Source organism: Syngnathus scovelli, chromosome 20 (genome assembly GCF_024217435.2).
Source record: "Syngnathus scovelli strain Florida chromosome 20, RoL_Ssco_1.2, whole genome shotgun sequence".
NCBI lineage: Eukaryota > Metazoa > Chordata > Actinopteri > Syngnathiformes > Syngnathidae > Syngnathus > Syngnathus scovelli.
In genome coordinates, this window is record NC_090866.1 from 5,867,098 (window position 1) to 5,890,587 (window position 23,490).

General features: G+C 43.2%; 4 protein-coding genes across 14 annotated transcripts; 1 reads left to right on the plus strand and 3 right to left on the minus strand.

Moving 5' to 3' along the window:
- The first annotated feature begins 20 nt into the window (after nt 1-20).
- Nucleotides 21-4,627, plus strand: LOC125989794 (GDNF-inducible zinc finger protein 1). 2 transcript variants are annotated; one of them, XM_049756098.2, is made up of 8 exons: nt 21-283; nt 1,163-1,935; nt 2,063-2,246; nt 2,333-2,493; nt 2,707-2,801; nt 2,864-3,031; nt 3,110-3,267; nt 4,243-4,627. In XM_049756098.2, the coding sequence occupies exons 2-8, from the start codon at nt 1,175-1,177 to the stop codon at nt 4,528-4,530; spliced, it is 1,815 nt and encodes a 604-aa protein (XP_049612055.1). In that variant the 5' UTR covers nt 21-283; nt 1,163-1,174; the 3' UTR covers nt 4,531-4,627. The 2 variants fall into 2 exon arrangements, with proteins under 2 accessions (XP_049612055.1, XP_049612057.1); XM_049756100.1 differs by lacking the exon at nt 21-283 and adding an exon at nt 293-397.
- A 706-nt stretch (nt 4,628-5,333) lies between these two features.
- napbb (N-ethylmaleimide-sensitive factor attachment protein, beta b) lies at nt 5,334-8,980 on the minus strand. Its single transcript, XM_049756113.2, has 11 exons — nt 8,744-8,980; nt 8,083-8,162; nt 7,820-7,936; nt 7,493-7,539; nt 7,263-7,340; nt 7,126-7,181; nt 6,857-6,941; nt 6,581-6,685; nt 6,439-6,507; nt 6,307-6,357; nt 5,334-6,042 (listed from the first exon to the last, which is right to left on the minus strand). Exons 1-11 carry the CDS (start codon nt 8,842-8,844, stop codon nt 5,941-5,943), a joined length of 891 nt encoding a protein of 296 aa, XP_049612070.1. The 5' UTR covers nt 8,845-8,980; the 3' UTR covers nt 5,334-5,940.
- Nucleotides 8,981-9,498: 518 nt separating this feature from the next.
- Nucleotides 9,499-17,551, minus strand: gpcpd1 (glycerophosphocholine phosphodiesterase 1). Of its 8 annotated transcripts, none has more exons than XM_049756101.2 (20): nt 17,278-17,551; nt 16,472-16,537; nt 16,194-16,284; nt 16,024-16,108; nt 15,161-15,236; nt 14,608-14,649; nt 14,230-14,353; nt 13,879-14,119; nt 13,647-13,809; nt 13,439-13,568; nt 13,277-13,331; nt 13,096-13,191; nt 12,919-12,993; nt 12,812-12,851; nt 12,659-12,717; nt 12,522-12,587; nt 12,317-12,453; nt 12,002-12,137; nt 11,764-11,924; nt 9,499-10,317 (listed from the first exon to the last, which is right to left on the minus strand). In XM_049756101.2, exons 2-20 carry the CDS (start codon nt 16,518-16,520, stop codon nt 10,113-10,115), a joined length of 2,031 nt encoding a protein of 676 aa, XP_049612058.1. In that variant the 5' UTR covers nt 16,521-16,537; nt 17,278-17,551; the 3' UTR covers nt 9,499-10,112. The 8 variants fall into 8 exon arrangements, with proteins under 8 accessions (XP_049612058.1, XP_068505258.1, XP_049612062.1 ...); XM_068649157.1 differs by lacking the exons at nt 16,194-16,284; nt 17,278-17,551 and adding exons at nt 16,940-16,983; nt 17,124-17,264; XM_049756105.2 differs by lacking the exon at nt 17,278-17,551 and adding an exon at nt 17,138-17,221.
- An 835-nt stretch (nt 17,552-18,386) lies between these two features.
- LOC125989796 (solute carrier family 23 member 1-like) lies at nt 18,387-22,485 on the minus strand. 3 transcript variants are annotated; one of them, XM_049756111.2, is made up of 12 exons: nt 22,278-22,482; nt 21,562-21,711; nt 21,316-21,473; nt 21,029-21,188; nt 20,779-20,960; nt 20,565-20,685; nt 20,347-20,503; nt 20,024-20,277; nt 19,794-19,958; nt 19,630-19,738; nt 19,459-19,554; nt 19,123-19,395 (listed from the first exon to the last, which is right to left on the minus strand). In XM_049756111.2, the coding sequence occupies exons 1-12, from the start codon at nt 22,371-22,373 to the stop codon at nt 19,220-19,222; spliced, it is 1,824 nt and encodes a 607-aa protein (XP_049612068.1). In that variant the 5' UTR covers nt 22,374-22,482; the 3' UTR covers nt 19,123-19,219. The 3 variants fall into 3 exon arrangements, with proteins under 3 accessions (XP_049612067.1, XP_049612068.1, XP_049612069.1); XM_049756112.1 differs by having other exon boundaries at nt 22,274-22,376; XM_049756110.2 differs by having other exon boundaries at nt 18,387-19,395; nt 20,024-20,503; nt 22,278-22,485.
- Nucleotides 22,486-23,490: the final 1,005 nt, after the last annotated feature.

Here is a 23,490-nt window from a genome sequence, read left to right on the forward strand (position 1 = left end):
CTCGTTTTAACTTTATTGCGAAAGGAAGTCCTAAGAACACAAGACCAATATTATGTTTGAATTTTTCCCCCATGAACAATATTTCCTGCAACCTTGCATATATTTTTAAGATATATTGCACGTTATTATCCCTGTTTAACATTAGTTTGCCTTCATTTTGTTTGTCTAAGTTGTGTTGCCGTCCACCTTTTTCCCTGCGGATTAAGTTCCGTATGTGTTTTGAGTACTCACAGGGATCAGCGTTCGCTACTGTTCGTGGGGCTGCCATTTTAGCAACCTTACGGTAAGAAAGACGCTCTCTCTCTCTCTCTTCAACAATTTTCGCCGCACACACTCTCATCCGCGCGATGCTATAATTAGCAGTAACAGATCCCGTGTTTTTCTATGCAATTTAACGGTAGGTTGGTCAAATCGTATTGCCAATTGTGCAAATATCAGAACCCTGACCAACTGTTTTGTACGTGAAAACCACATGGTTGCAGTCGTTACATTGTTATAACACAAATGCCATTACGGTTACGGCCTGTGATCTATGCACGTTTGTTGCTGCATGTGTTAACACATTTAATAGTTACGCAAGGATTCGAATTACGGTTTCAAAGACAATGTTAGGTGGCACGTACCTCCCCCCCCCCCCCCCCTTCTTTTAGCCTTCTATATATCTTATGTTGCCTCTACCCTTCTTACCTCCCATCCATACAAATAAAGTTTATTTTATATTATGCATTACAATAAGATTAATAATTGTCCCAAAAAAGTTAAAGTCCCAATGATCGGTGAAATTTGTCCTCTGCATTTAACCCATCCCCATGTGATTTGGATCAATCCCCTGGGGGAGAGGGGAGCAGTGAGCAGCAGCGGTGCCGCGCTTGGGAAACATATGGTGATCTAAACCCACAATTCCAACCCTTAATGCAGATTGCCAACCAGGGAGGCAATGGGTCCCATTTTTATAGTCTTTGGTATGACCCGGGGTATAAACCCACAACCATCCAGTCTCAGGGCGGACACTCTACCACTAGGCCACTGAGCTGGGCCCACTAATCCACTGAGCTGGGCAACAACAGTTTGTATCTCAAAAAATGCAATGGGTCACTTGTAACTCAAAGCACATCTTTTTGGCACCGACTAAACCCTGCAGTTCAACTCAATTTCTTTCCAGACTCACTACAAGATGGGCACAGAGGTGATCCAGCTCAGCTCCCAAACACACCACCAGAATATCCTGAATGCCCTCCACCACCTGAGGCTGCAGGGACACCTGAGTGACATCACGGTCCAGGTTGACTACCAGGGCCACGCGCAGACATTTCAGGCTCATCGGGTGGTTCTCGCAGCTTCTAGCGATTACTTCAGGAACATCTTTCTATCACTGGACGCCACCCCTGACCAGATCACGCTCTCCAACATGCATCCATGTGACTTTTCTGACTTTTTGGAGTTTGTGTACACGGGTAAGGCGGAGGTGGCTCAGAGCAGGATGGAGGACATGCAAGCGGCCGCCAAGATTTTGAAATGTGAGGAGCTGGCCAGAGTTTGCGGCATAAATCATACTTCGCAGTCAGATGTGGTAGAGTCATCACCAGCGACCGAGACTGGCATAAAGAAGCAGCAAAATCATCAACTGCCTCCGGAGAGCTCTGAGTGCCTTTCAAAAATTTCCAAAAGGAAGCGCAGCAAACTCAAATGGTGCATCCCAACTGAAGATGAGGCATTTAATGCTGAAGAGGACAATGACACCACATATGCATCCTCATCTCACTTTGATAAGGACACGCAGAGTCTAAACGACGCAGAGGAAACAGTGCTGGTGTCCGCAGGCGAGGACGATGATGAGAGTGGCATGGTGTCCAAGAGAACCTCCAAGAGGAAGTTCCTGTGCAATGACTGTCAGCGGAGCTTCCACTACGAGCGGAGCTACCGGAAGCACGTGAGGTTGGTGCTAGGTTGGGACACCTTATTTTTATTTACTAGCCTATTTTTGAAGCCTCAATGTGGCAGTGTGGGAAAACTTCATTCATCAACCAGTGCCTCAAGTTGTTCTCCTCCTGCTTTGCAACAGCACCTGCCAGGCACTCAAAGGTAAGCTGGTCCATCAATGCAAGACCTGCATGAAGACTTTCTCCAACCGCAGCAGCTTGAGGCTCCACGAGAAGCACGTTCACAGCAGCGAACGGCTCTCCACCTGCGATGTCTGCGCCAAGACTTTCAAGCGCAAGAAGGATGTGGCCCGCCACAAAAAACTGGTCAGGAATTTTCAAATGCTCCAACCAGTCCCCTTCAGTAGTCCATTCACTTCACCACACTTCCTGACTCGTCCTTTGCTTTTAAGGTGCATGATGGTCCACATATGTGTTCTGAATGTGGCAAGTGGTTGAGGTCCAAAGCATCGCTCATGTTGCACACGCGGATGCATCGCGGGATCAAGAACTATGTTTGCACTAAGTGCGGTTCCCGCTTCGTCCAGAAGTCGGCTCTCAACATGCACGAAAGGTAGGAGCTTGATGTTGAAAAGTCCTGTTTTGGATCTTTGGTGGCTCAAAGCGTACAGATCACTTAATGTCAAAAGGTACTTTGCTATTATTGTCCCACAGGGATGACAACATAGTCACATCTTTTTTATCTTGCCAGCCAATGCATTCCAAATGGGAGCTCTTTTGTCTGTTGCCATTGTGAAATATGACATCAGAGTATGGCTGTGTTCAGGTCCCACACGGATGAGAAGCCCTTCGCCTGCGACATGTGTGACGCCCGCTTCAAACAGAGAAACTCACTGGCCTATCACAAACGCTCCCACATGGGTAAGACAACCCAATTAGGATCTTATCTTTCATAGCGCTATGGTCAACTTCTGTTGTTCAAGGTGAGAAGCCTTTTAAGTGCGAGATCTGCGGGAAGGGCTTCGCAGCCAAGGAGTACCTGCGCAACCACACCAACGTCCACACCGGCGCCAAGCCGTTCAAGTGCAAGTACTGCGGCCGCAACTTCGGTCAGAGGAACTCGCTACGGCAGCATTTGGCGGTGCACACAGGTGAGCATCCAATTCGGATCATCTGTAGCACGCAAGTATTTAAAGCTGACAGTCGTTTGACACCCTGCTCCGTCCCAGGTGAACGTCCTTACGCCTGCAATGACTGCGGCAAGCATTTTACGCAGCTCAACGCCCTTAAGCGGCACCAGCGTATCCACACCGGCGAAAAGCCCTACATGTGCGTCTTGTGCAGCCGCACTTTCACCGACACGTCTACTCTTCGCCGTCACACCAAGGTGAGTATCACTCGTAACATGATGATCCAAGAAACAAAAGTACAACCAACTTAACTAACACGACGGTGAATTTAAAAAAAAAAAAAAAGAAATAACTACCGTAATTTCCCGACTATAAGCCACGATTTTTTCCCAAAATGTTGAACCCTGCAGCTTACAGTCAGGTGCGGCTTATTTTATTTTATTTTTGCTTATTTTTATTCATGATTTTTGTGATGACTTGATCACTTTTATTTATTATTTTTATTTTTTTATTTTATTTTATTTATTATTTTATTATTTTTATTTTATTTTTGCTTATTTTTATTCATGATTTTTGTGATGACTTGATCACTTTTATACACTCGTAAAAAGGCTGTGGACCACTGTTGTGCGGTATCTTGAAGAAAAAAACAACAAAAATACTATTTTGAAACACTACTATGGCTGCTGCTTATTCTGGCTGTGTTGCTTGTGACTATTATGAGCTTTAGTAGGAATGCACGTGAGATGACCTGCGTCAAAGGGCTCTAAACCCTTTCTCTTACTCTGCCATGTGACTCAGAGATTACACAAAGCAGTGGCGCTGTTTGGACCATCTGCATTGTATTAAAACCCAATCCATCAGCATTTAAATTCAATTCTTCTGACATTTTGCTCACCAAAAACAAGTTGTAATGAATGTGAGCTTTTAATGCATTTTATTCAGAAGGTTACTTTGAACCCTGAGGCTTAAATGGCGGCGCGGCGTATTTATGGATTTTCACGTCTTTCTGTGTACTGTCTTTCTTTGTAAAAAACTCGTGCACGTGCGGCTTATAGTCCGGTGCGGCTTATGTAAGAAAAAAACTAAAATATCCCTGAATTTTAGCTGATGCGGCTTATAGTCCTGTGCGGCTTATAGTCCGGAAATTACGGTAGCTAACTACTCATTTCATAGTAAATTAAGAAATCATTTATCTTGTGACCTTTTCCTCCACTGTTTCTCAACTTTAGATTCATGATGCCAATGCTCCGTGGAAGAACTACCTGGTCGTCTTAGAGGGTAATGTGGAGAAGGAATCCAAAGCTCAAGACAAGCTCGAGGCTCAGGTGGTAACGTCAGATAGCAACGACTTCATCACTTTGGACAGACCTTTTTACATGCCCGTGGAGGAAATCTCCTCCGATACCCCCAGCATGTCATCCCTGATGGAAGAGGTCACCTCGCAAACCATTTTGGCTCCCCAAGAGGAGGAGGCGCAACCGAACATTCTGACAGTGGTCGTGTCTGAAGAGATGTGAAAAAAAGTTTCAATGTGGCAAATGACAACCAAGCGAATCCCTCTGAAATCTGAATGAAAATAAATACCCCATTTAATCATGGCGGTAATAATTACAATTTGTGGTTATTTTAGCTTTTGTACATAAATTGTGGCTAACACCCAGCATAAAAACAAGTTGCAGAAACTATTTAATGACTTTGTTATGAATACTATGAACATTTCTGTTACAGTTACCCAGAAAGTAGTTTTAACGTCTAGGTTCTCGTTTTTTTTTTCTAGCGGTGCATCACAAGTAGCCACAAGGTGGCGCAAATTCCCCACAAACTATACAGGCTGGAAAGTTGAAGCGTTTCAGAGGATTTGCGTGAGCTTGTGGCATGTGATAAACTGTTACAAAACTGAGTTCCTGGATATTTGAACCGTGGCCAACATTTTATAAGACTTTTATAACTGCGGGCTGAGTGAGCACTTAAATCAGATCCTCAAACACATAAAACAGGAATGGTAAGAGTATAAATATACTGGCTGGAAAAACCTAAGCGTGGCCATTTAAAGCAAGACTTTTGACTAGGGATGAGCGAGTGAAGTATTGGGTACTCGTGGAGACTGCCAATACCACCAATACTTAAGGTTAAAAAAAAAAAAATCTCACGTCAATTAAGTCCTCTTCAGCAGTAGTTGGCGCTATACTGCAGCAGTTTGACACAATGGCAAATATATGCGTCAGAAAGAGAAAGTCTTTGTTCAGAATCTTTTGTTATTGAGTTGTTATATAGCAAAAGTACTCGAATGACCATGTACAAACCACCTTAATACCATTAATAGGGATAGAATATAACTTTATTGTCCATTTGCACAAGCACAAAGGTCTTTCTATTTTGAATTTTTTTTTTTGTTTTCCCTCAAGATCCAGAAGAAACTGGATACTGTGGTGAGTGATGGGTAGGGGAGGGGCATGCTTAGCGAGGAGTGGAAATGACACAAAATGACATGGCTCCCAACATGGCAGCCTAGCTGTCAGTAAGTATTGAAACCGAGCAAAAATCAGTCATAAAAATAAAACAATCCTGAGGTATTATAACCACGTAGCGGGGAATAATCAAGTGACTTATGTCATGCGTAACAGTCTCAACGCGTTTCTGAAATTTCTGAACCCGCAACTACATTTTCAACGTATTCATAAATAAAATATAATGCATACTTTTAATGGTTAATGAACTTGACTAACATAGTAACAATAAAAAGGTACGCGGCAGTCCTACACCCAAGAGGAGAGCATGTGGGGATGCTTAACATTCCGATTGGATTTGGAAGAAAGCGTTACTGTAAAGCAGTGCCTTATCACATGTGTGGAAGGAAAGGGAAGGGGGAGAGGAACCATGCGTGCGACTTGTTTGTCCAGTCTATCTGTGCGGGTGTCCGCTTGATCTCATTTGAGGTCTCCCTCATCGCCCTGGATGCTCTTTTTGATGCGCAGCAGCAGTGTGGTGTGCCACTGGTCCAGACGCGAGATGGAGTCGAACTCCTTGACCTGGACCACAAAAGCATGGTGCGATTGTCAAGGAAGAAGCAGATTGCGGAGAAAAGAGGGGAAACGGGTGATAAAGGAAGAAGGGTGGATGTGATGTGATCGTTCGTCCCATTCACTGACTACACATTTGGGCAACGGCGACTGTTCGTGCTTAAGCTCTGCACATTAGAGAGGAGCACATTTTAGCCTGGGTCGTCAAAGGAGGTATTAAACGTGGAATTAAACTTATAATTAAAGGGCCTTGAGACTCCTAAACAGACTTACCGCCTCTGTGAAAGCCTCGCTGTTCTGTTCCTCATGTGCCTCGAGCAGTTTCTTGGGGAAAAAAAAAACAAAAACAAAATGTAGGTTATCAAAAACAAAAATGAGAAGAAGCAAAAATTAAAAAATGGCTACCTTCAACAGTTTGCACTCTCTGGAATCAGAAAAAGCCGGGAACATCTCCTCATATTTCTCCACAGCGATCTGGGGAGGACACACTGAGATGGGACAACATCCTACAAGCAGTGTAATGGAAGCTCTAAAGAGGCACACTTGCCTTGGCGTTGAGCTCGTCCACAATAAAATGGCACAGAGACGCTTTGAAGAAATACTCCTTGGCGCTGTACTTAAGCAGCGGGTTGTCCATCGTGTTGGCACCAACCTGCGAATATTTATATTAATAAACATCATCAATCCTCATTATGCATACAGATTACACCATTTGATGACATCATCAATTGCACAGACAATGCAAATTTTTAGCAGTAATCGGTGTCCCACAAGGATCAATGCTATGCCCCATTTAGGCCAGACTGTGTGGCTCAGCTTTTACCTGCTCATAGATCTCAATGGCCTTCTGGTACTGCTCCAACTGAGCACAGTAGGACCCCACCTTCAGCAAACACTTGTTGGCCGAACTAAGAAGAGAAGAAGTCGTAAGGTTTGTGATTTCATCAGACACAGAGGTGGAACCAAAGCTTACAAATACTATAAATCTATTGATTAAATATTTATAATCACAAATAAACATTACTGAATTTTTCCAAAATCATATCACCATTCTTATAGAAATGTCTTGAACATATCAACAATGTGGAATACCTGTTTGATTCCTCTCCCTTGTAGTAGTCTGCCGCTTGCTCATAATGTGCAATTGCCTTTGCAAAAGAAAAAGAAATACTGTAAACATATGCTCACGCAACAGTGCAATGCAATTCCACAATAAATGATTATTATACTTTTTCGATGTCCACCAGGTCAGCCTCGTATATTTCGGCAATGCTGATATGATGTTTGGCGGCGATGGTGAATCTTCCCTGGAAGGCATTTATTATTTAGTAATTAATTGTACACTGCAAGAGTCAGTCAAAATTTTGCACAATTATCTTTCGAGACAGCTCTTATATTGATTATCTTTATCTTGTTTGCTTAAAGTTGTGTCTAGTTAGTACGTGATCTACTTCCTTACCATGTCTGTGTAAATATCGATGGCGGCATTTAAACACTTGATTGCCTCTTTTGGCAGCAAAAAGAAGAAAAAGAAGAATAGGAAAAGGGGGGGGGGGGGGGGGGAATGTGAAGACATGAAGTGTTAGTTTATATGATAGGACAGAAGTTAAAAAGCACACCACAAAGATGCACAAAATGGCTGCTGGAGACAATAAATTGTGTACAGCGGAAAGTTAGAAATTGACACCTCAGTAGACTTGTACCACGGTTAAGAATGTTAAAATAAGACTTGAAACATCCCCCGTATAATTTTTAAAGGCTTTATGACCTCAGTCCAGAGACTCACCATTGGGATCAGACTTCTTGTATGCATTGCCGGCATCGATGAAACTGGTAGCGCAGTCGTGTTTGTTCTGCAGTTGCATGTGGAGGTGCGCGGCCTTACAAAACGCTCCACCAGCAGCTAAAAAAAAATAAAAAAAATATTTAACATTCAGTACTGTGAGTCAGCATTAACTTGGCAGCACTATCACAAAGTGCTGCACTGTGCAAAAAAAAGGCATCCTTGCAGGTGTTTTTTGTTGTTTGTTATTCACGTTCTTATCTCACCACTCCAGTTCTTGGCCATCTTGAACATGTTGGCCGCTCTGCAGTACATCTCACAGGCCTCCTCCACTTTGTGATGTCCTCTATATGAAAAATACAGAGGGTAAAAGGTATATAACAATTAAAAAAAACTGCATAATGTCACTAATTCATTGCCATACATCCTCTGGGGAGTTAATCTTGGTAATAATGATAATAACGAGGTAGCCACTGAATAATTTTAAGGGAAATGACATTGATGCAAGGTCAGCCATTGTTACTACTACTACATTGTCTTTTTAAGTATTTAAATATTCTGCATAACAAATTCAACCAACCATTAAAATGCTGAATAATCCCAACGCTGTACCCTTAGTAATTTTTGTTCTAATAATTATGTGTTGCCAAATTCGCTTATTAAATTATTAGGTAGCTGCCGAAAAGTAGACAAAAATGTCGTGAATGAGTAAAAAATATATAATATTAAGCTAGCTTGTTTAAAGTAGAGGGAGGCTAACCTGTGAGTTAGCATAAATAACAAGTGTCAACGCCACTGTGGTTTAATGCCTACATTTGTGATTTACTTATGGTATTTAATACATTAACAAGTCGGTTCAAGGCGTAAAGAAAAGGTCTGTGTGCCAATAACGGCAGGTAATATATCACGTAAAACTGCGTCCCTTACCCGCCAAACATCCCTCCCAAAAAAGAGCCCGACGACTTGGCTTTCTTGTCGGCGTCGGCCATGAGCTGTAGTGCCTCCTTTTCTTTTCCGCTGTTGTCCATGATTTTAGGTTATAAATTTTGTGTTTAAAGGCAGAAAAGAACCCCAGAGGATTGAGTTGTCAGAGCAGGGATTACAGGGGGCAGTTTTACACAGCAGTGTGGCTGTTAGAGGCTTTAGTGGTGCATCATGGGAGTTGCTGTGTTTTTCTAGCACCTGCGCATGACATTTAAATCGAACAGAACTACAACTCCCACCTCAACGTAAATACGTACGTTTTAACACGCGTAGAAATGTCAATAAACATTTATATCGTTTTAATTTTTTGGGTCTTATATTAGCTTGTACCGTTTCTTACGCAATATCTTACCTAATAACCCAAATGAAATAAAAAAATAAAACGGACACAAATTAAATATATAAATAAAACTCATAATTCTAGACAGCAGATGGCGCCAGAAGATTACAACTCACAAGTGACCTAGAAATCAATATAATGTAAAACACTTTTATTATCAACATAATGTATAACACACCTTTATTAACATAAGAAATTGGGGTAGGAGGGTTACTGTTCGTTGCCTAGAGGCGTCAAATAACCTTATACATGTGATCCAAAATTTATGCAATCAATTGGACACTGTTGAGCTAATTTCTTAGTGCTAGACAATGAAAGCTGTTGAGCTAATTTCTTAGTGCTAGACAATGAAAGCAGGTTAATTTTTGATACTTTATTTACCTCAAGGATTACCACGCTTGCTTTACACATTCTGCTGCAACAACTTGGTTTTGTGTGATGCAAATGTCTTTGTTGCGTGAGATACACCACCTATCATGCAATCAAATATTTGGGAATGCACAACAATGTAACAGAAGGCAAACCTCCCTCCCCATCCATAAGGCTTCCCATTTATCACTAAGAGTGATTGTTGCCATGACCCAATTGAAACAAAAACAAAAATCAAAACAAAAAGGAGTGGAACCAATGAGCACCACAAAGTCAACAAGCATCAACAAGCATCAAGTTTAAAAGGTGACGTATTGCATATTTACACTTCAAGTGCCACATAATCACTTCCATTACTGTGATTCATGAAAAGGCCATCTACACAATCTGCTCATTTGACACCCCCCCCAAAAAAAACTCAATAAATGTAAAATAATGGCACATAATGTCGCATTGTATTATATCCATGCTTGAACTCTGGATGAATATGCTAGTTATCGCTACAATCAAAATGTACAGTGGCCATTTTGTGCACATAAACTGGAGGTGCTAGAAGAGTTCAAGCTCAAAACACAAAATCCCTTTTGTGAGAACTGGATGGGACTATGAAGAGCTGAGGCCCGAGTCAGACTCGGCGCTGCCGTTGCAGGACTGTTCCTTGCCGACGGAGCATGGTGCCGTAGAGCACGGTATGGAGAAGCAGGAGCAGGCGGGACTCTTCATTGTTTCCTCAGTGATGACCTCCCTTAGGGAGTGTTGCTCCTCCACCTGGAAAAAGTTGGGCTGTTCCGCTTGGTCCTCGCAGATTCTGTGAGATAACACCGCCACCAAACAAAACGGTTATTAGAGCACAGCAAACAAGTGAGCAACAATTAAGCTAGTCATCATTTTGCAAGCTACAAATATGGGATATGAATCAACTTGTTCATGCACCCATTTTTGTTGACAGCACAATGCATACAAACCTGCTTTCATTTTTGTCTCCATGGTTGATTGCATTAATTGCTCTTACGTCACTTACTAATACTTCTAATTGGGCCTCGAAATACAACTGCAGGCTTGTTTTGTTTTTTTTTTTTTTTTTTCCAAAGCTCAAGGCATTTTATATTCTATGAACTGCAATCAGATTGTAAGATGCCATGCCACGGTTCCAAAGCACACAATAGCCCATCTGTTAAGAGTTCCACTTTGAGCCGGCAAGTGCATATTGATAAAGAGGTCAGCTGGATATGTAAGAGGTTCACCATACTTTTTTGTTTTTTGTCTACAGTTTGAGGATTTTTTTTCCCAGTAACGTGTGTGTGTGCGTGTGAGAGAGACAGCTAAGTAACCCAAATGTTGAGCCAGAAGGCTGGTGAGCTTTTAAGCTTTTCAAGTAAAGCGATACGTCAATCCCTTTAAGGACTATCACATTTAATCCCCGGAGCATTACATGCTGCAGAGATCAAAACAGAGTGTTTGCTCTGTAATGTTTACACTACTAAAATCCTTGATGTTAAATATCTATATGCGCAAATTAACAGTTGTTAGCCGCATAAAGGAGGAAATGTTTGACGAGGCTCATTAGGACTGCCTGTTTGTTCAAACCTTGACCCGGGGGCTGTTTTGTGGCCCGTAGCTGTTATAGTGAAAACACGCCAAGTGCCTCATGCAAAAGATATTCATTCATGTTTGAAGCAACTCAGCCGCAAGAGAGAGGGGAGGGGGGCATGCCAGGGTCCATGAGGTCAAAAAGAATGATAAGTCAAGGCAGTTGACCAACCGCCCGGGTTCAGTCCAAGTGTGTAGGACGAGTCAACTGTCTTGCATTATCATTGAGGGCCATTGATAACGTAAAAACTGAGCATCCAAGCACTAAAATGCCAGAGAGACTTTACAGGATTCTGAGGAACTCGAGTCAGAATTTGGCAGTGAGGATTCTGTAATTCTGGGGGTGGAAAAAAAACATAAGAGTTAACACAAGGGCCTCTGGAACATGTGGCAATGGTAGATGAAGTGGAATGTGGAGGGGAGGAGCAGAGCAGAGGTCACATCAAGCTGCTTAGTATCTTGTCTGACGGAACAAGTATGAGCGTGAAGACTTGGAAAGTATTTGTGAAAAACTTGTGAGGGCAGAAGTGGAAAAAAGCCCACACAACCTGCCTTCGAATGCAGCTTTCCCCCTCAAACTCCCTGACCTGCTCCAGAATGAATACACGATCGAATATTTTGGTCATCACAGGCAAGTTGCGCCATTTGCTGTGCTTTGTCTTGCCTGTCATAGATGAGTCCATCGATGCCCTGCTCCCTCAGCTTCCTCCTGTTCTCGTGGTCGTTGTTATCGTCGCCCCAGCTGAACACCACCAGGCCTTTGACCTGCGCCTCCCTGATGAGGTTCACGTTGATCAGCAGCTCCTCGGTGTGAGCGCTGATACCCTGAATGAGACATTTGTTGATATTCATCAGCATGATGCGCTAGTGTATAATGTAAAAACGAGAGGGGAGGTTCGTACTAGGATATCCTCGCTTTGAGCGAAGCTCATGGCGATCTCGGTGTTCTGGCAGCGGATGTCCATCAGCTCAGGATATTTTTTAGAGACGCCCTGCGTCAAGAAAAGGATGGGGTACTTGTTCTGCTTACGGCGCACCCTGAGGGACAAACACAAGAAAACATGTTAATCTGATTTAGTAAGATTATATACTGCACAAGAAGGTTTTTTTTTTTTTTAGTACAAAGTTTGTCCAAGTAAGTAAAAGTTCATTGGAGGTAAAGGTTAGTACAATCTTGATAAAGTCAGCTGAATTTGTATTTTTCTTCGAAAGCTTACATGGAGCAGATATCGGGGTCGAAGCAAGAGAAGACGATCCGTCGCTCGCCTCCTTCCCGCAGAATGCACGACAAAATGATGTCTAAGAACTTGTTCATGTTGAAGTAGGTGGACATGTTGCCTTCCCATGACCCGTCCTGTTGAGAAAAGGTTGAAAACTTTGCCGTGCATTTGGCTGCCATGTTCTGTTTTAAGCCGTGTTCACCTTCATCTGAGAGATCCATTTGAGTTCGATGTTAAAGCCCACGTTTTCTGGGACAGCCTGGAAGAGCTGAGGAAGAGGGGGGGGATTTAATTCAATCAAGATGTCGAAAGAAGCGCTTGATGCTTGTCGAGTCTTACCTGCGAAAGTGACGGGAAGGGCTGATGCTCGTCAATTTCCTCGTCGTCCTCCATCACGTCTGAAACAAAACACTCACCCGTCAGCTGTGTTCTGTTTATTTAGTGTCATATCTGACTCAGTTTTTTTTGTGTGTGTGTGGGGGGGAAACAGACCTTTGAGGTCGCTTCCCTTCATGGCGGTGACGTGAGCCAGCTGAGTAAACAATACAAATACACACGATTAACAAATTGAGAACTGCACAGCAAATCAGGAGTGTTACCTTCAGAAGTTGCAGCTGATCAAAAGTCAGATCCTTCACAGGGACTTCGATTAGCTCTACAGCCTGGTCATTTTTCTGGAAAAAAGTCACGACAAATACAAAAGACACAAACAGCCAGTTCAAGGAAATGTTATGACGTCCCGTTTGTACTTTGCAATCTCAATCCAAGGTTGTTACCTTTTTTTTGGTGGCGATGCAGCACGTGAGGTCATGGTACACGATGGGCACCGTGTCCTTGGAGAGGTGGACGTCAAACTCCACGTAGGCAGCGCCCTGCATGTTCAAACACGGCGTGTACTTTGGAAACGGCATGCTGTAGTGAAAATAAAAGTTTTCGTCTGCATCCCGAGAGACATACGTGATTGGCGGCGCTCCGAAACGAAGCAATGGTGTTCTCTCGCACTCTGTGATGCCTGGAAACATAACAGTCCATTTTGGAGTACTTCCTTGACACCAATTCCTACTTATGAGCCAGCGCTCTGGCGACAGCTTCAGGTGGATAAGAATTGAGCGGACTTACTTGGCGGCATGCGTGCTGCCAGCTCCCCGGTGGCCAACGTTCAAGGACTTTCCTTTCTTCCAGTATTTTGTGAAGGTGGCTCTCATGTCGCATTGCAGCCCCGAGATGGGCCTGATCACCAGGTAGTCCACTGCGGCAACACAACACATGGGTAAGGGGGGCTTCTTCCTCACTGTCGACTCACCCTCCATCTTGAGCGAGTCCCTACCTCGCACTTTGCCGATGGTCTGCCTGGAGTTGCGCCCCATGATGGGCAGCGTGACGAGGCCGTGGTCCCGGCCGCTCTCCAGGAAGGTGGAGGAGAGGAGGCAGGCGGTGCCCACGTGCCCCGGTTGAGGGTCACCCTGGACCACGCGCTCGCTCAGATCCTCCTGCAAGTCCCTCGATTAGATGAAGTCCCTCAAAGGCAGCCTCACCCCTCTCCACGTGACTCTTCTTGCCTCAAAGAACTCAAAAGTGAGCTCCAGGTTGTCGGGGTCCATGCTGTGGATGCTGTACTCGGTCCACTGCGAAGGCTCCAGGTAGTAGCCGCACTCGGGCTGCGAGTGGCGCGACTTGTAGCATTTGGAGCTGATCATGCTGATCTCCAGGGTGGTGGGCACCTTGTGCGGGGACGAAGGACTGCTTTCCCCTTCCTCCTCATCGTCCTCCTCCTCAACGCCCTCCAGTGTCAGTTTGATTCTGAAACAGACGAGCAGTACAAAGCCAAAGTCAGTGAAAATAATCTACGTCACAGCTGCACTAAAGAAAAAAAGGGCTCAAAATATTCTACGAAGAGGGTGTGGGCCTACCTGAAGCGGGACTTCTTGAATTTCTTCTTAGTGATTGACACCGGAGACATCTTGGAATAGTGCAGACGTAAGCGGATCTCCGTCTGGCATGTGAGCCAGCCGATGTCGATGGACTTGAAACCATCTAAAGGCGTGGGAAGACACAGGAGAAAGAAATGTGTCAAGTGTGGTTGCTGACAATAAGCGATTGTCAGACGTTTTGGGTTTTTTTTTTAAATGAGGAAGGACAACTTTTCTGCTTAGTTGCACTTCTGCATTAAGAGCCTCATCTTAGGTTAAGGTAAAATAAACAGGATTTTTTTTCTTCATTTTATGGTGTTTAAAAAAAAAAAAAATTATCAATTTGAATTCTTCTGTTATTTTGTATATTTGACTTACTGTGAATTCCAAACTGTCCGTTGTTGACACTCAGGTGGGATGCTGTAATGAAGGAAAACAGCATTAGAGGTAGCAAAGAGGAAAAAAAAAAAAAAAAAAAAGGCTAACCTCTCAATCCAGAGTAGTTCCCATTAACAACCACTTTACATTACAATATTACATTATTTTGTCAAAATTCGAATTGCAACTATTAAAAGATTCCAACGTGATGCCTTGCCTGATAAACCGCTCCCACCGAAAAGTATTTGCCACCAAGATTGCCGTGTAAGATTAATTACAGGTGGTGTGACAAAAAGCTTTATGCAGTCAGCTTACCTAGAACAAGTTTGGCCTGCAAGCGCAAACATCGCAGAGTCACCCCAAGCAACGACCGCAGCGTTTACTGGTTGACAAAGCTCGTTCCAGAAACTATCCGAGCGCATCGCTTTCGCAAGCCAACATGTGTTGAATGTTCTACTGAGGGGGGGGGGTTGCTTTCTAGTGACATTTTTTTTCTGAAAATTTATTAACAAGCTTTGCCCAAGCCAAGCACATTGTGCACCTGTTGTAATACCTGTGGTGCTCATGGTGCGGGGCTGAAGATGGCTCTCCCACACATTGACTATCACCTGACAAGGCTCGCCCGCACTCTGCAAGTACAATGTTTGTTTTTTGTTTTTCCACATTTTTAATGCACACAGCATGCGTATAAAAAGTTTTCCGTCTGCTCCTCAAGTCATCTCTGGACCAGACAATCAGTCAGCTTGGGCATATCTGAAAAGGGGGGATTTGTTAGAGAAGAAGGAAACAGAAATGCTAGCCTCCGCTAACCCCCGGGTTGGAATCACCATGTTGAATATGTAGAATTGTTGCACCACTTTAAAGAGAGCTTGGCACCATACTTTGAAGACAAAGCTAAAAGAAAATGGCTTGAAGAATATTATTTTGATAAATACAATTTAGTCCACGTGTGCATAGGAGGAACTATAGCTTATCATTTCAGTTATGGCAGTAAAGATTTTAACCACCTTTTAGTCCAGTCTGCAATAATAACTAGATTAGATAATTAGTCACAGTCATTCACAGGGAGGTCAAGGTCAATATTTTAATTTTTTTTTTAATTTTTATATTCACAGTCAAAAGAAGAAAAAAAGAAAAAAAACGTGTTGTTGTCAGAAGTCATTCAGCTACATCGCCCTTGGCCATGTCACAAGCTAGAAAACATGTCATGTCAGGACGAAATCTTCTTCTTGTTTTCTTGTTTTTGCGTACCGCACCCAAAATCCTGAGACATTTAGCTACATCGCCCTTGGCCATGTCACAAGCTAGAAAACATGTCATGTCAGCACAAAATCTTCTTCTTGTTTTTGTGTACTGCACCCAAAATCCTGAGACATTTGACTGACGGGATCAGTGAGTTATTAATAAACAACTCACTTTTGGGTCCAGAAAGAAGCCCTTGAAGAAGCGGTACTTGACCTCGACTCCTCTGGGAATGGTGACCGTAGTCGTCCATGTATTCCTGGTGAAACGAGCACAATACAATCAGGATGAAAAAAAAAAGAACTTCCAAGCCTTTGTGGAATTACAAAACCCGTTCAACCAACCCCTCTCCGCTCAGGGTGTTCAAGACCACCGCTTTTTGGTAGCTCCAGTTGCCAAGGGATTCACAACTCCCGACCACGGCAATCACTTCCCCTGAGTAATATTCACAAGTGGAAATTTTAAACATGAAATAAAAGCCCAGTAGCACACACTAGCTAAACAATTCTAAACACATGTCAACCCTTACTATCTGTGTTATGAGCAAGAACTGCTGCAAAGAGTAAATCGGTGAAGTGTATTGTTATTTATTTTTGTGGTGCGTCAGCCGGGTTGAACAAACCTGGACACGTTTCTCCGCCGACAGTCAGAGTTACCTGGGAGACCCCCATTGTTGACACACTGATGGCTGGCACACACCAACAACACAAGTAGGAGAGACATCATATACATGTCTGACTCAATAATCCACGTCACATGTTATGTAACAACTGCCGATAGTACGCAATTACGTTATCGATGATTATCGATTATTTCAAATATTGAGACAGGCAAACGTTTTAAAGTAGTTCCTCTATCAGTGACAGGTTATAAAATCATTTAATGTAAATGCCATTGAAAGCACACATTTTTATTTATGGTTACCATTTTAAAGAAATTCTTTTTAAACTGTATTGAAAAAAAAAGGGTTATTTGTACCAAAAGGATAATCAATTTGACAATCAACAAATACCAGAAAGAAGAAAGATGAACAATAATGAAAATATAAGACGTGATAGTCCTTCCGATTTGATGAGTAAAAAAATCCTACCTCTCAACGACAGATATTAGGAAGAGCCATTGGTTTAATTTATTCTGGCTTTTCAGGAAACATTGGAGTAAAATTTTCAAATGTATCGGTTAGTCACGAGGTATTACGTTTCCAAAATATTGAATAAACAGCACAACACAAAATTGAAAGGTGGACAAATTGTAAATACATTTAGTAACTAGACCTGCCAACGCGTACTGAATGTGAAGCAAGTCCCCGGATGTCGATTACGGTTTGTTGATTTATTTTGAATCCAGTACACTATCCTACAGTAAGTGGACGAATAATTACTTAGATCGGGTAAAGCTAGTCCGACAGGTTTCAAAGTCGTTAATTACCTTTTTATGCAGCGATGGAAATCACCATGATGGAGGCGAGGCCTGAGGGTTAGGTTACAAAAACATCTTTATGAGCGGTCGCGAAGCTCCCAACGACGCTGCCACGAGCCATTGCCGCCCGACACCGAAAAATACCATCGATGATAAGTTTAATTTCCAAAGAATGTGAACGTAAACGACTTAACGCCCGTGAGAAGGTGCAAACTCGCAGAAATGATCAAACAAAAGCTGTGTCTGAGACTGAAGCGCAGCAAAGGTGCGGTTAGCGGTAACGGAGGGGATGCAACTTCAAAATAAAACAACTAATGCGCTGGAATGTAACTTTTCTAAAATGTGTTGTTAATATTTTGGCATGATTGCAATTTAAATACTAAAGTAAACCAATTTTTGTAGTGCTATATTGCCTTTTAATAATTTCCATAAGCAAAAGGTATATCTGTGCGTTTATTTTGAAAGCGTTTATTCTTCTGTTTGGCATTTCCCTCACACGTAAACAAGCTGAAACCGGCCCATGCTGGATAATGGCTAATCATACGTTTCACTCTGCATAGTAGTCGTGCTCACGTGTTAAGAGGTCAAAGTCTCGTGTTTTATCTTTATTTTATTTTATTTCTCTAAACAAGGGTCAAACGAGTCACAGTGACGCGTGAGGCGTTTACATATGTCCGCAGTGGTCGTAAACCACACTTTCACTACGTCCCAATCAACACACTTTGAACTTTGTTAACAAAATAAAGCTTAGCTGGCTTCGAACTCGATAGCAGTAATAATTACTATCGTTATCAAGTCTAAAACTGCACAGTTCCGCTAAGTCATTTAAAGAATATAGAAATAAAAAAACATCTTATCTTCTCTGCCAACACCTCACGCACATAAACAAAACCAACTCTTTTCCACCACCTAGTGTTGAAAACTAATACTGCAACGTCCTTGCCGATCGTTACTCCTGCATGCCTGCAAGCCCCATTCATTCAGATTGGGAATGGAAGCTCATTAAAACTATTGCAATTATATTATTTTGGTGGGGACAGTTCCTTAAAGTCTGCAGAGTAAGTTTGTTAACGACCACTGACTGGAGAAGCCGTAGAAAGAGAAGTCAAAAAGGGGAGTGAGAAGCCTGCAGCATGCATATGAATATTTTATTTAAGTTCTCGCACCGGGGAGTGCTCCTGCACTTTCCCGTGTGGAGTTTTGGGCAAACATTCATTAGAGTAGACAAATACACAAAGCAATTAAAAATATTAGTTTGAAGTCTGGCTACTATGTGTTATATATGTGAGCTTTATAAGGTCATTTGTCAAACTGAGCAAAATTGGCCGTGTTAAGCTTTGTGGTGTGATTAAATAGCAACAGAAATTACAATCTTCTTTCTAAGCCTATTTCTTTTTTTATTTGCCTTATTTAGGTTTTAAAGTTTTCCCAGTTTGCACACAAATTTGTTCTACAACAAAGGGGGAGGCAGACTTTAGAATAAACAACTAGAGTCTCGCTCCTGTTTGACTTTAATGAACTTATGCGGCTTCATTGAACAAGCTGGTCTGCTTCTGTAATGCCCGCCTTGTATAATTCATCTTATGAAAATCATCATGGTGTGCACTCGTATTGTCTGATGTTATCGCCGTGAGTTGGAGCAGCAGACTTTCCAGCTGCATAATCGTATGGCTTTGAAAAAAAAAGACACAGTCACTGGACTTTGTGAGGATCAGCAAGGTTCAACCTGGGTTGTGTATGCAACTCTCCTCATAGCTGACAAGATTCTGACTTATTTCCTTTCAGGCTGTTATCTCTCATGGAATCGTCGCAAAGCAATATCATAAAAAACGACCGAGTGCAGTGATAAAAACATAATTGCTAGCCACATATTTTATTGCCTGCTACACTGTCAGAAAAATAGATAAGTACTGATATCAAGGGTACAAAAACAGAACCTTTGCGGGTACTGTCACCGAGCCTCGAGCCCTCTCCATGGGCAGAACGGGATGTAGCGGACCCAAGGCCGTGACGACAGCCGCTTTGTGATGCCGAATGGGAGGTTGTAAATGTCGGCCGTTTCCAAGATTCTGGAAGCCTCTAGGTGTGTTTCATCCGAGACCAATAGTCCGCGCTCACGCTTGGTGCCTGTATCATGAGAAAATCTCTGAGCAACATGGACAGCTGAGGTTAGTTTAGCCGTAAAGTTACCGGGAATGGTGTTGTCCAAGAAGAAGCCCAGGAAGCCTCCGACGAACATTTGAGTTGTAAAAAGAATCCGCAGCACCGCGTCCACCTCGCTCACACCTATGGAAAAACACATGGAGATATTTTTATGGGGTGTTGAATGTGAACTTGGACTATGAAGGAAATGCAGCAGACCTGTGGCAAAGATGTTCGGATTCTTCGTGACCCAATTAGGAACAACCAGCCCGGAAAACAAGGAGAACCCGAACACAAAGATGTTCCTGGAGGAATTCATATCTGTTGACTAAAAAACAACACGTAAGGTTATGATAACTCCTGGATAAAAAAAAAAGATTAACCTGCAGGTTGGAGATCCCCGTCGCAGCGATGACCCCGAACATGATCAAGAACATCCCTCCAATCACGGGGTTGGGGATGGTGGAGAAGATGGCTCCGATTTTACCCAAGACCCCCATCAGTATCATGACGACTCCGCTGAGCAGAATCACCACTCGACTTCCCACCTGTGCCCCGGACACAGCGCCACAAATTCAAAAAGTTGGAGACCCGCATACGAAAGGGTACCAACCTTGGTGATGCCCAGGGCGGCCACGTTCTCGCTGAAGGAGGTGGTGCCGTTACCGGTGCCAAAGGCCCCCGCCAGCAAGCTGCCGATCCCTTCGACGCCGATTCCTCGGTTGATGGCGTGCTTGGGCGGAGGCGGCGCCCCCGACAGCTTGGCGCACGCGTAGTAGTCGCCCACCGACTCGGCCATGGAGCACACGATTCCCGCCATCATTCCGATAACTCCTGCCAGGCTCACCGCCGGGATGCCCCACTGGCCTGGAGACAAAAAGCAGTTCTTGATCAGGGATCGGCCCAAAAAGTTTGTGGATCCATTGAAAAGCTCACCTGGATAAGGCAGGACGAACCAGGAAGCCTGACCAACCACGTCCCCCTTCACGTCAGTCCGGGCCTGGTGTCCGTATCGGTCCGGATCAGACGGCAGCACGTCGTAGATGGTGAGCAGGTGGCACACTAACCAGGACACGGCAATTCCCAGCAGAATCTAATCGACATCAATTGTTAGCATAGTACGCTAACCATAGTTTAGCATTTTGAGGACCTACGGGCATGGTTTGGAAAATGTAGAACTTTTTTGTGTGCAAGTTCCTGGCCTTGCTGTAGGCGGGAAGAGGAAGCCCGACGAAGCGCAAGTACTGAGAGAACAGGATGATCAACGCCGCAGTCCTGAGGAAGCAAATTATGTGGCCGAGCCTCCGGTTAGAATTTGTGGACCTTTTGACCCCTCACAGGCTCAACACACAAGTGGAATCGACGCACGTGACTGAGATTCCCCAGTGGCTGCCGGCCCGGACTCCGGCCGCATCAAATATGGACAAACCGATGAGCGAGATGGTGGGCGCGATGGTGAGCGGGCCGACAAAACGCATGAGGAATCCCACCAGTCCAGAGAATCCCACCAGGATCTGCAGGAGTGACGCCACCATGATGGAGCCCTGAAGCTTGGTGGAGGCAAAATAGAACCCGATCTTTAATCCCATGAAATTTGACAACGGTTGCGATGGCTTACTGTTTTCAATCGCGTCTGCCACACTTCGATGAAGACAGGTGAGGACGTGTCCACCAAGCTGGCATTTTGGGTCCAAGACGGACACTGGAATTCAGGTATGGACAACATGGACAACGCTGGAGTGAGTAAGGCGAAGGTGCCTCCCTGCAGGATGGGAAGTCTCCCAAGAAAAGGAACCAATGTGATCATTCTCAAATTGTGCATCAGTAAATAATCTAAATATGAATTAGCATTAGCTTAATTCAATTCATGTCACCGAGGGGTCCAAATGTTTTGCATGTTGGCACCTGATGCCGAAGATGACCTGCAGAATGGTGCACAGACCCGAAACAAAGAAGATGGTGTTGATGAGGTGACTCTGGGTCAAGCCGTCGTGCTGCAAGCACAATCCGTCCGCTAAGATGAGCGGGATGGCGATGTTGCTGCCAAATGCCGTCAGGTAATGCTGTGGAGTGGAAGAAACCAACGTGGTTAATTGGATAGGGGGGGGGCGTGGCAAAAATATACTTTTTTTTATTTTGTTTTGGAATCACCTGAAAGGCCAAAAAAACGCACAGGTACCAGGGAGGGGTCTCCGTTACACTGTACACGGTCACTCTGTTGTTACGCTCCACTTTGTCACCGCTTCCACCCATGAAAGACTTTAGGGGATCTCCCCCGACCTCCATTTTGTCCTCCTCCATCTAAATGTGTGCACAAACACAAGCAAAAACATTCAGCTCCTTTCTTGGTCCCAATCTTGCTCTAAACAACAAGATTATCCATTCAAATAAAGGTCAACGTCCTCTTTTATTTAAGCGTCATGATTTGATTGACACTTGTCACCTGAGGTTGGATTAATTTGTAAATAATTAGATTGCTACTCGCTGACCTTTCACCTTAATCGCCAGTGTCTCAACTAAAAGGCCACAAAAGGGAAGAAACACCAACAGTCACATAAACAGACTTTTAATTGACACAGAGATCAATTGAATAAAATGTCGTGTTTTGATTTGATTCCTCCTCGAGCAAAATGAGATGTAATATCCACATAATGCTCATCAATTATTTATCCACAAAGATTTGGGCTCAATTGTACTTTACCTCCCTAAAGAGTTCATTAAGATTCTTCACTTTTTTTCCGCTTATTGCTCATACTATAAATATTTGTAAGAATTAATAACACAAGTTTGAAGGCAAAACCATTTTGCACCGATTATTCCTACTGAGCCACTCAAATATATTTTTATCAAACTTAAACTTTACCTACACAAATCAACTCCTGGCAGTGACAGGCCGACTTCCCTTGTCCAAACGTTTCTGCGGCAGAAGAAGAAGGAGACGCTTGAATATTGCGGCTAATCATGATCGTAGCTCTCGACCACTGTTGTTGCGTTAGCAGAAGGAAGCTAGCCAAGTTAACCAAAGTTTGTCATTGCTTGCTGCTAATGATTGAAAGGACCATCAAATGTTTGCTCTGTCAAGTCCAAGCTTCAGTCTTTACATCTGCGTCACATGAACATAGCTGCATTCCTGGGTGTGCACACTTGTGCAACCACATTACTGACATATATTCGTTATACAACACATTAAAGGTGTGGGCCCTGAACTCGCTACCCCCTTCTGCGTAGCGTGCGTACTGCTGTACGCGCACTTGCTCCTTTTTTTTTCTGCTCCTCTTATTTATTTATTTATTGTTGTGTTATTTATTCATTATTTATTCAGCACACTTTTGTTATACTTGTTTACTTGTTTGTCTGTTGTGAGCCATGTCTTGTCACCGTGGGATAGGGGGGAACGAAATTTCGGTTTCTTTGTGTGTCTCTGGCATGTGGAGAAATTGACAATAAAGCTGACTTTGACTTTGACGAAAATTTAAATGATTTTTTTTTTTATTTGACAATAACGTGGGACTGGAATTGGGGTGTGTAGACTTTTTATAACCAGTTACTAACAAACTTCCAAGTCCAAGCTTCAGTCTTCACATCTGCGTCACATGAACATAGCCACATTCCTGGGTGTGCACACTTGTGCAACCACATTACTAACATGTACACGTTATACAACACATTAATGGTGTGAAGAAAATTTTAATGATTTTTTTTTTTACAATAACATGGGATTGGAATTGGGGTGTGTAGACTTTTTATAACCAGTCACTAACAAACTTCAATTTTTTTTTATTTTTATCAAACAGCTAAAATAAAACTTCAGTGTGCTTCTTACAAGAAAATAAAAAATTGCATAGAACGCAATATCAAAGGTCTGCGGCTGTTAGTCACGCTCACGGCACAAAGCGTAAATTTTTAAGAGAAAAAAAAAAAAAAAACATCCTGCATCAGCCTGCTCTTGTAAATCCTCATTACAAAGTACATTGTGTTTTATCTGTTGTAGTTTAGTACATTGGACTGCAAAGTGTGATTTAATGTTGTGCTTCTCACAGCACTTTTTTTCTTCTTTTCTTTAATATAAAAAAAGGCCAC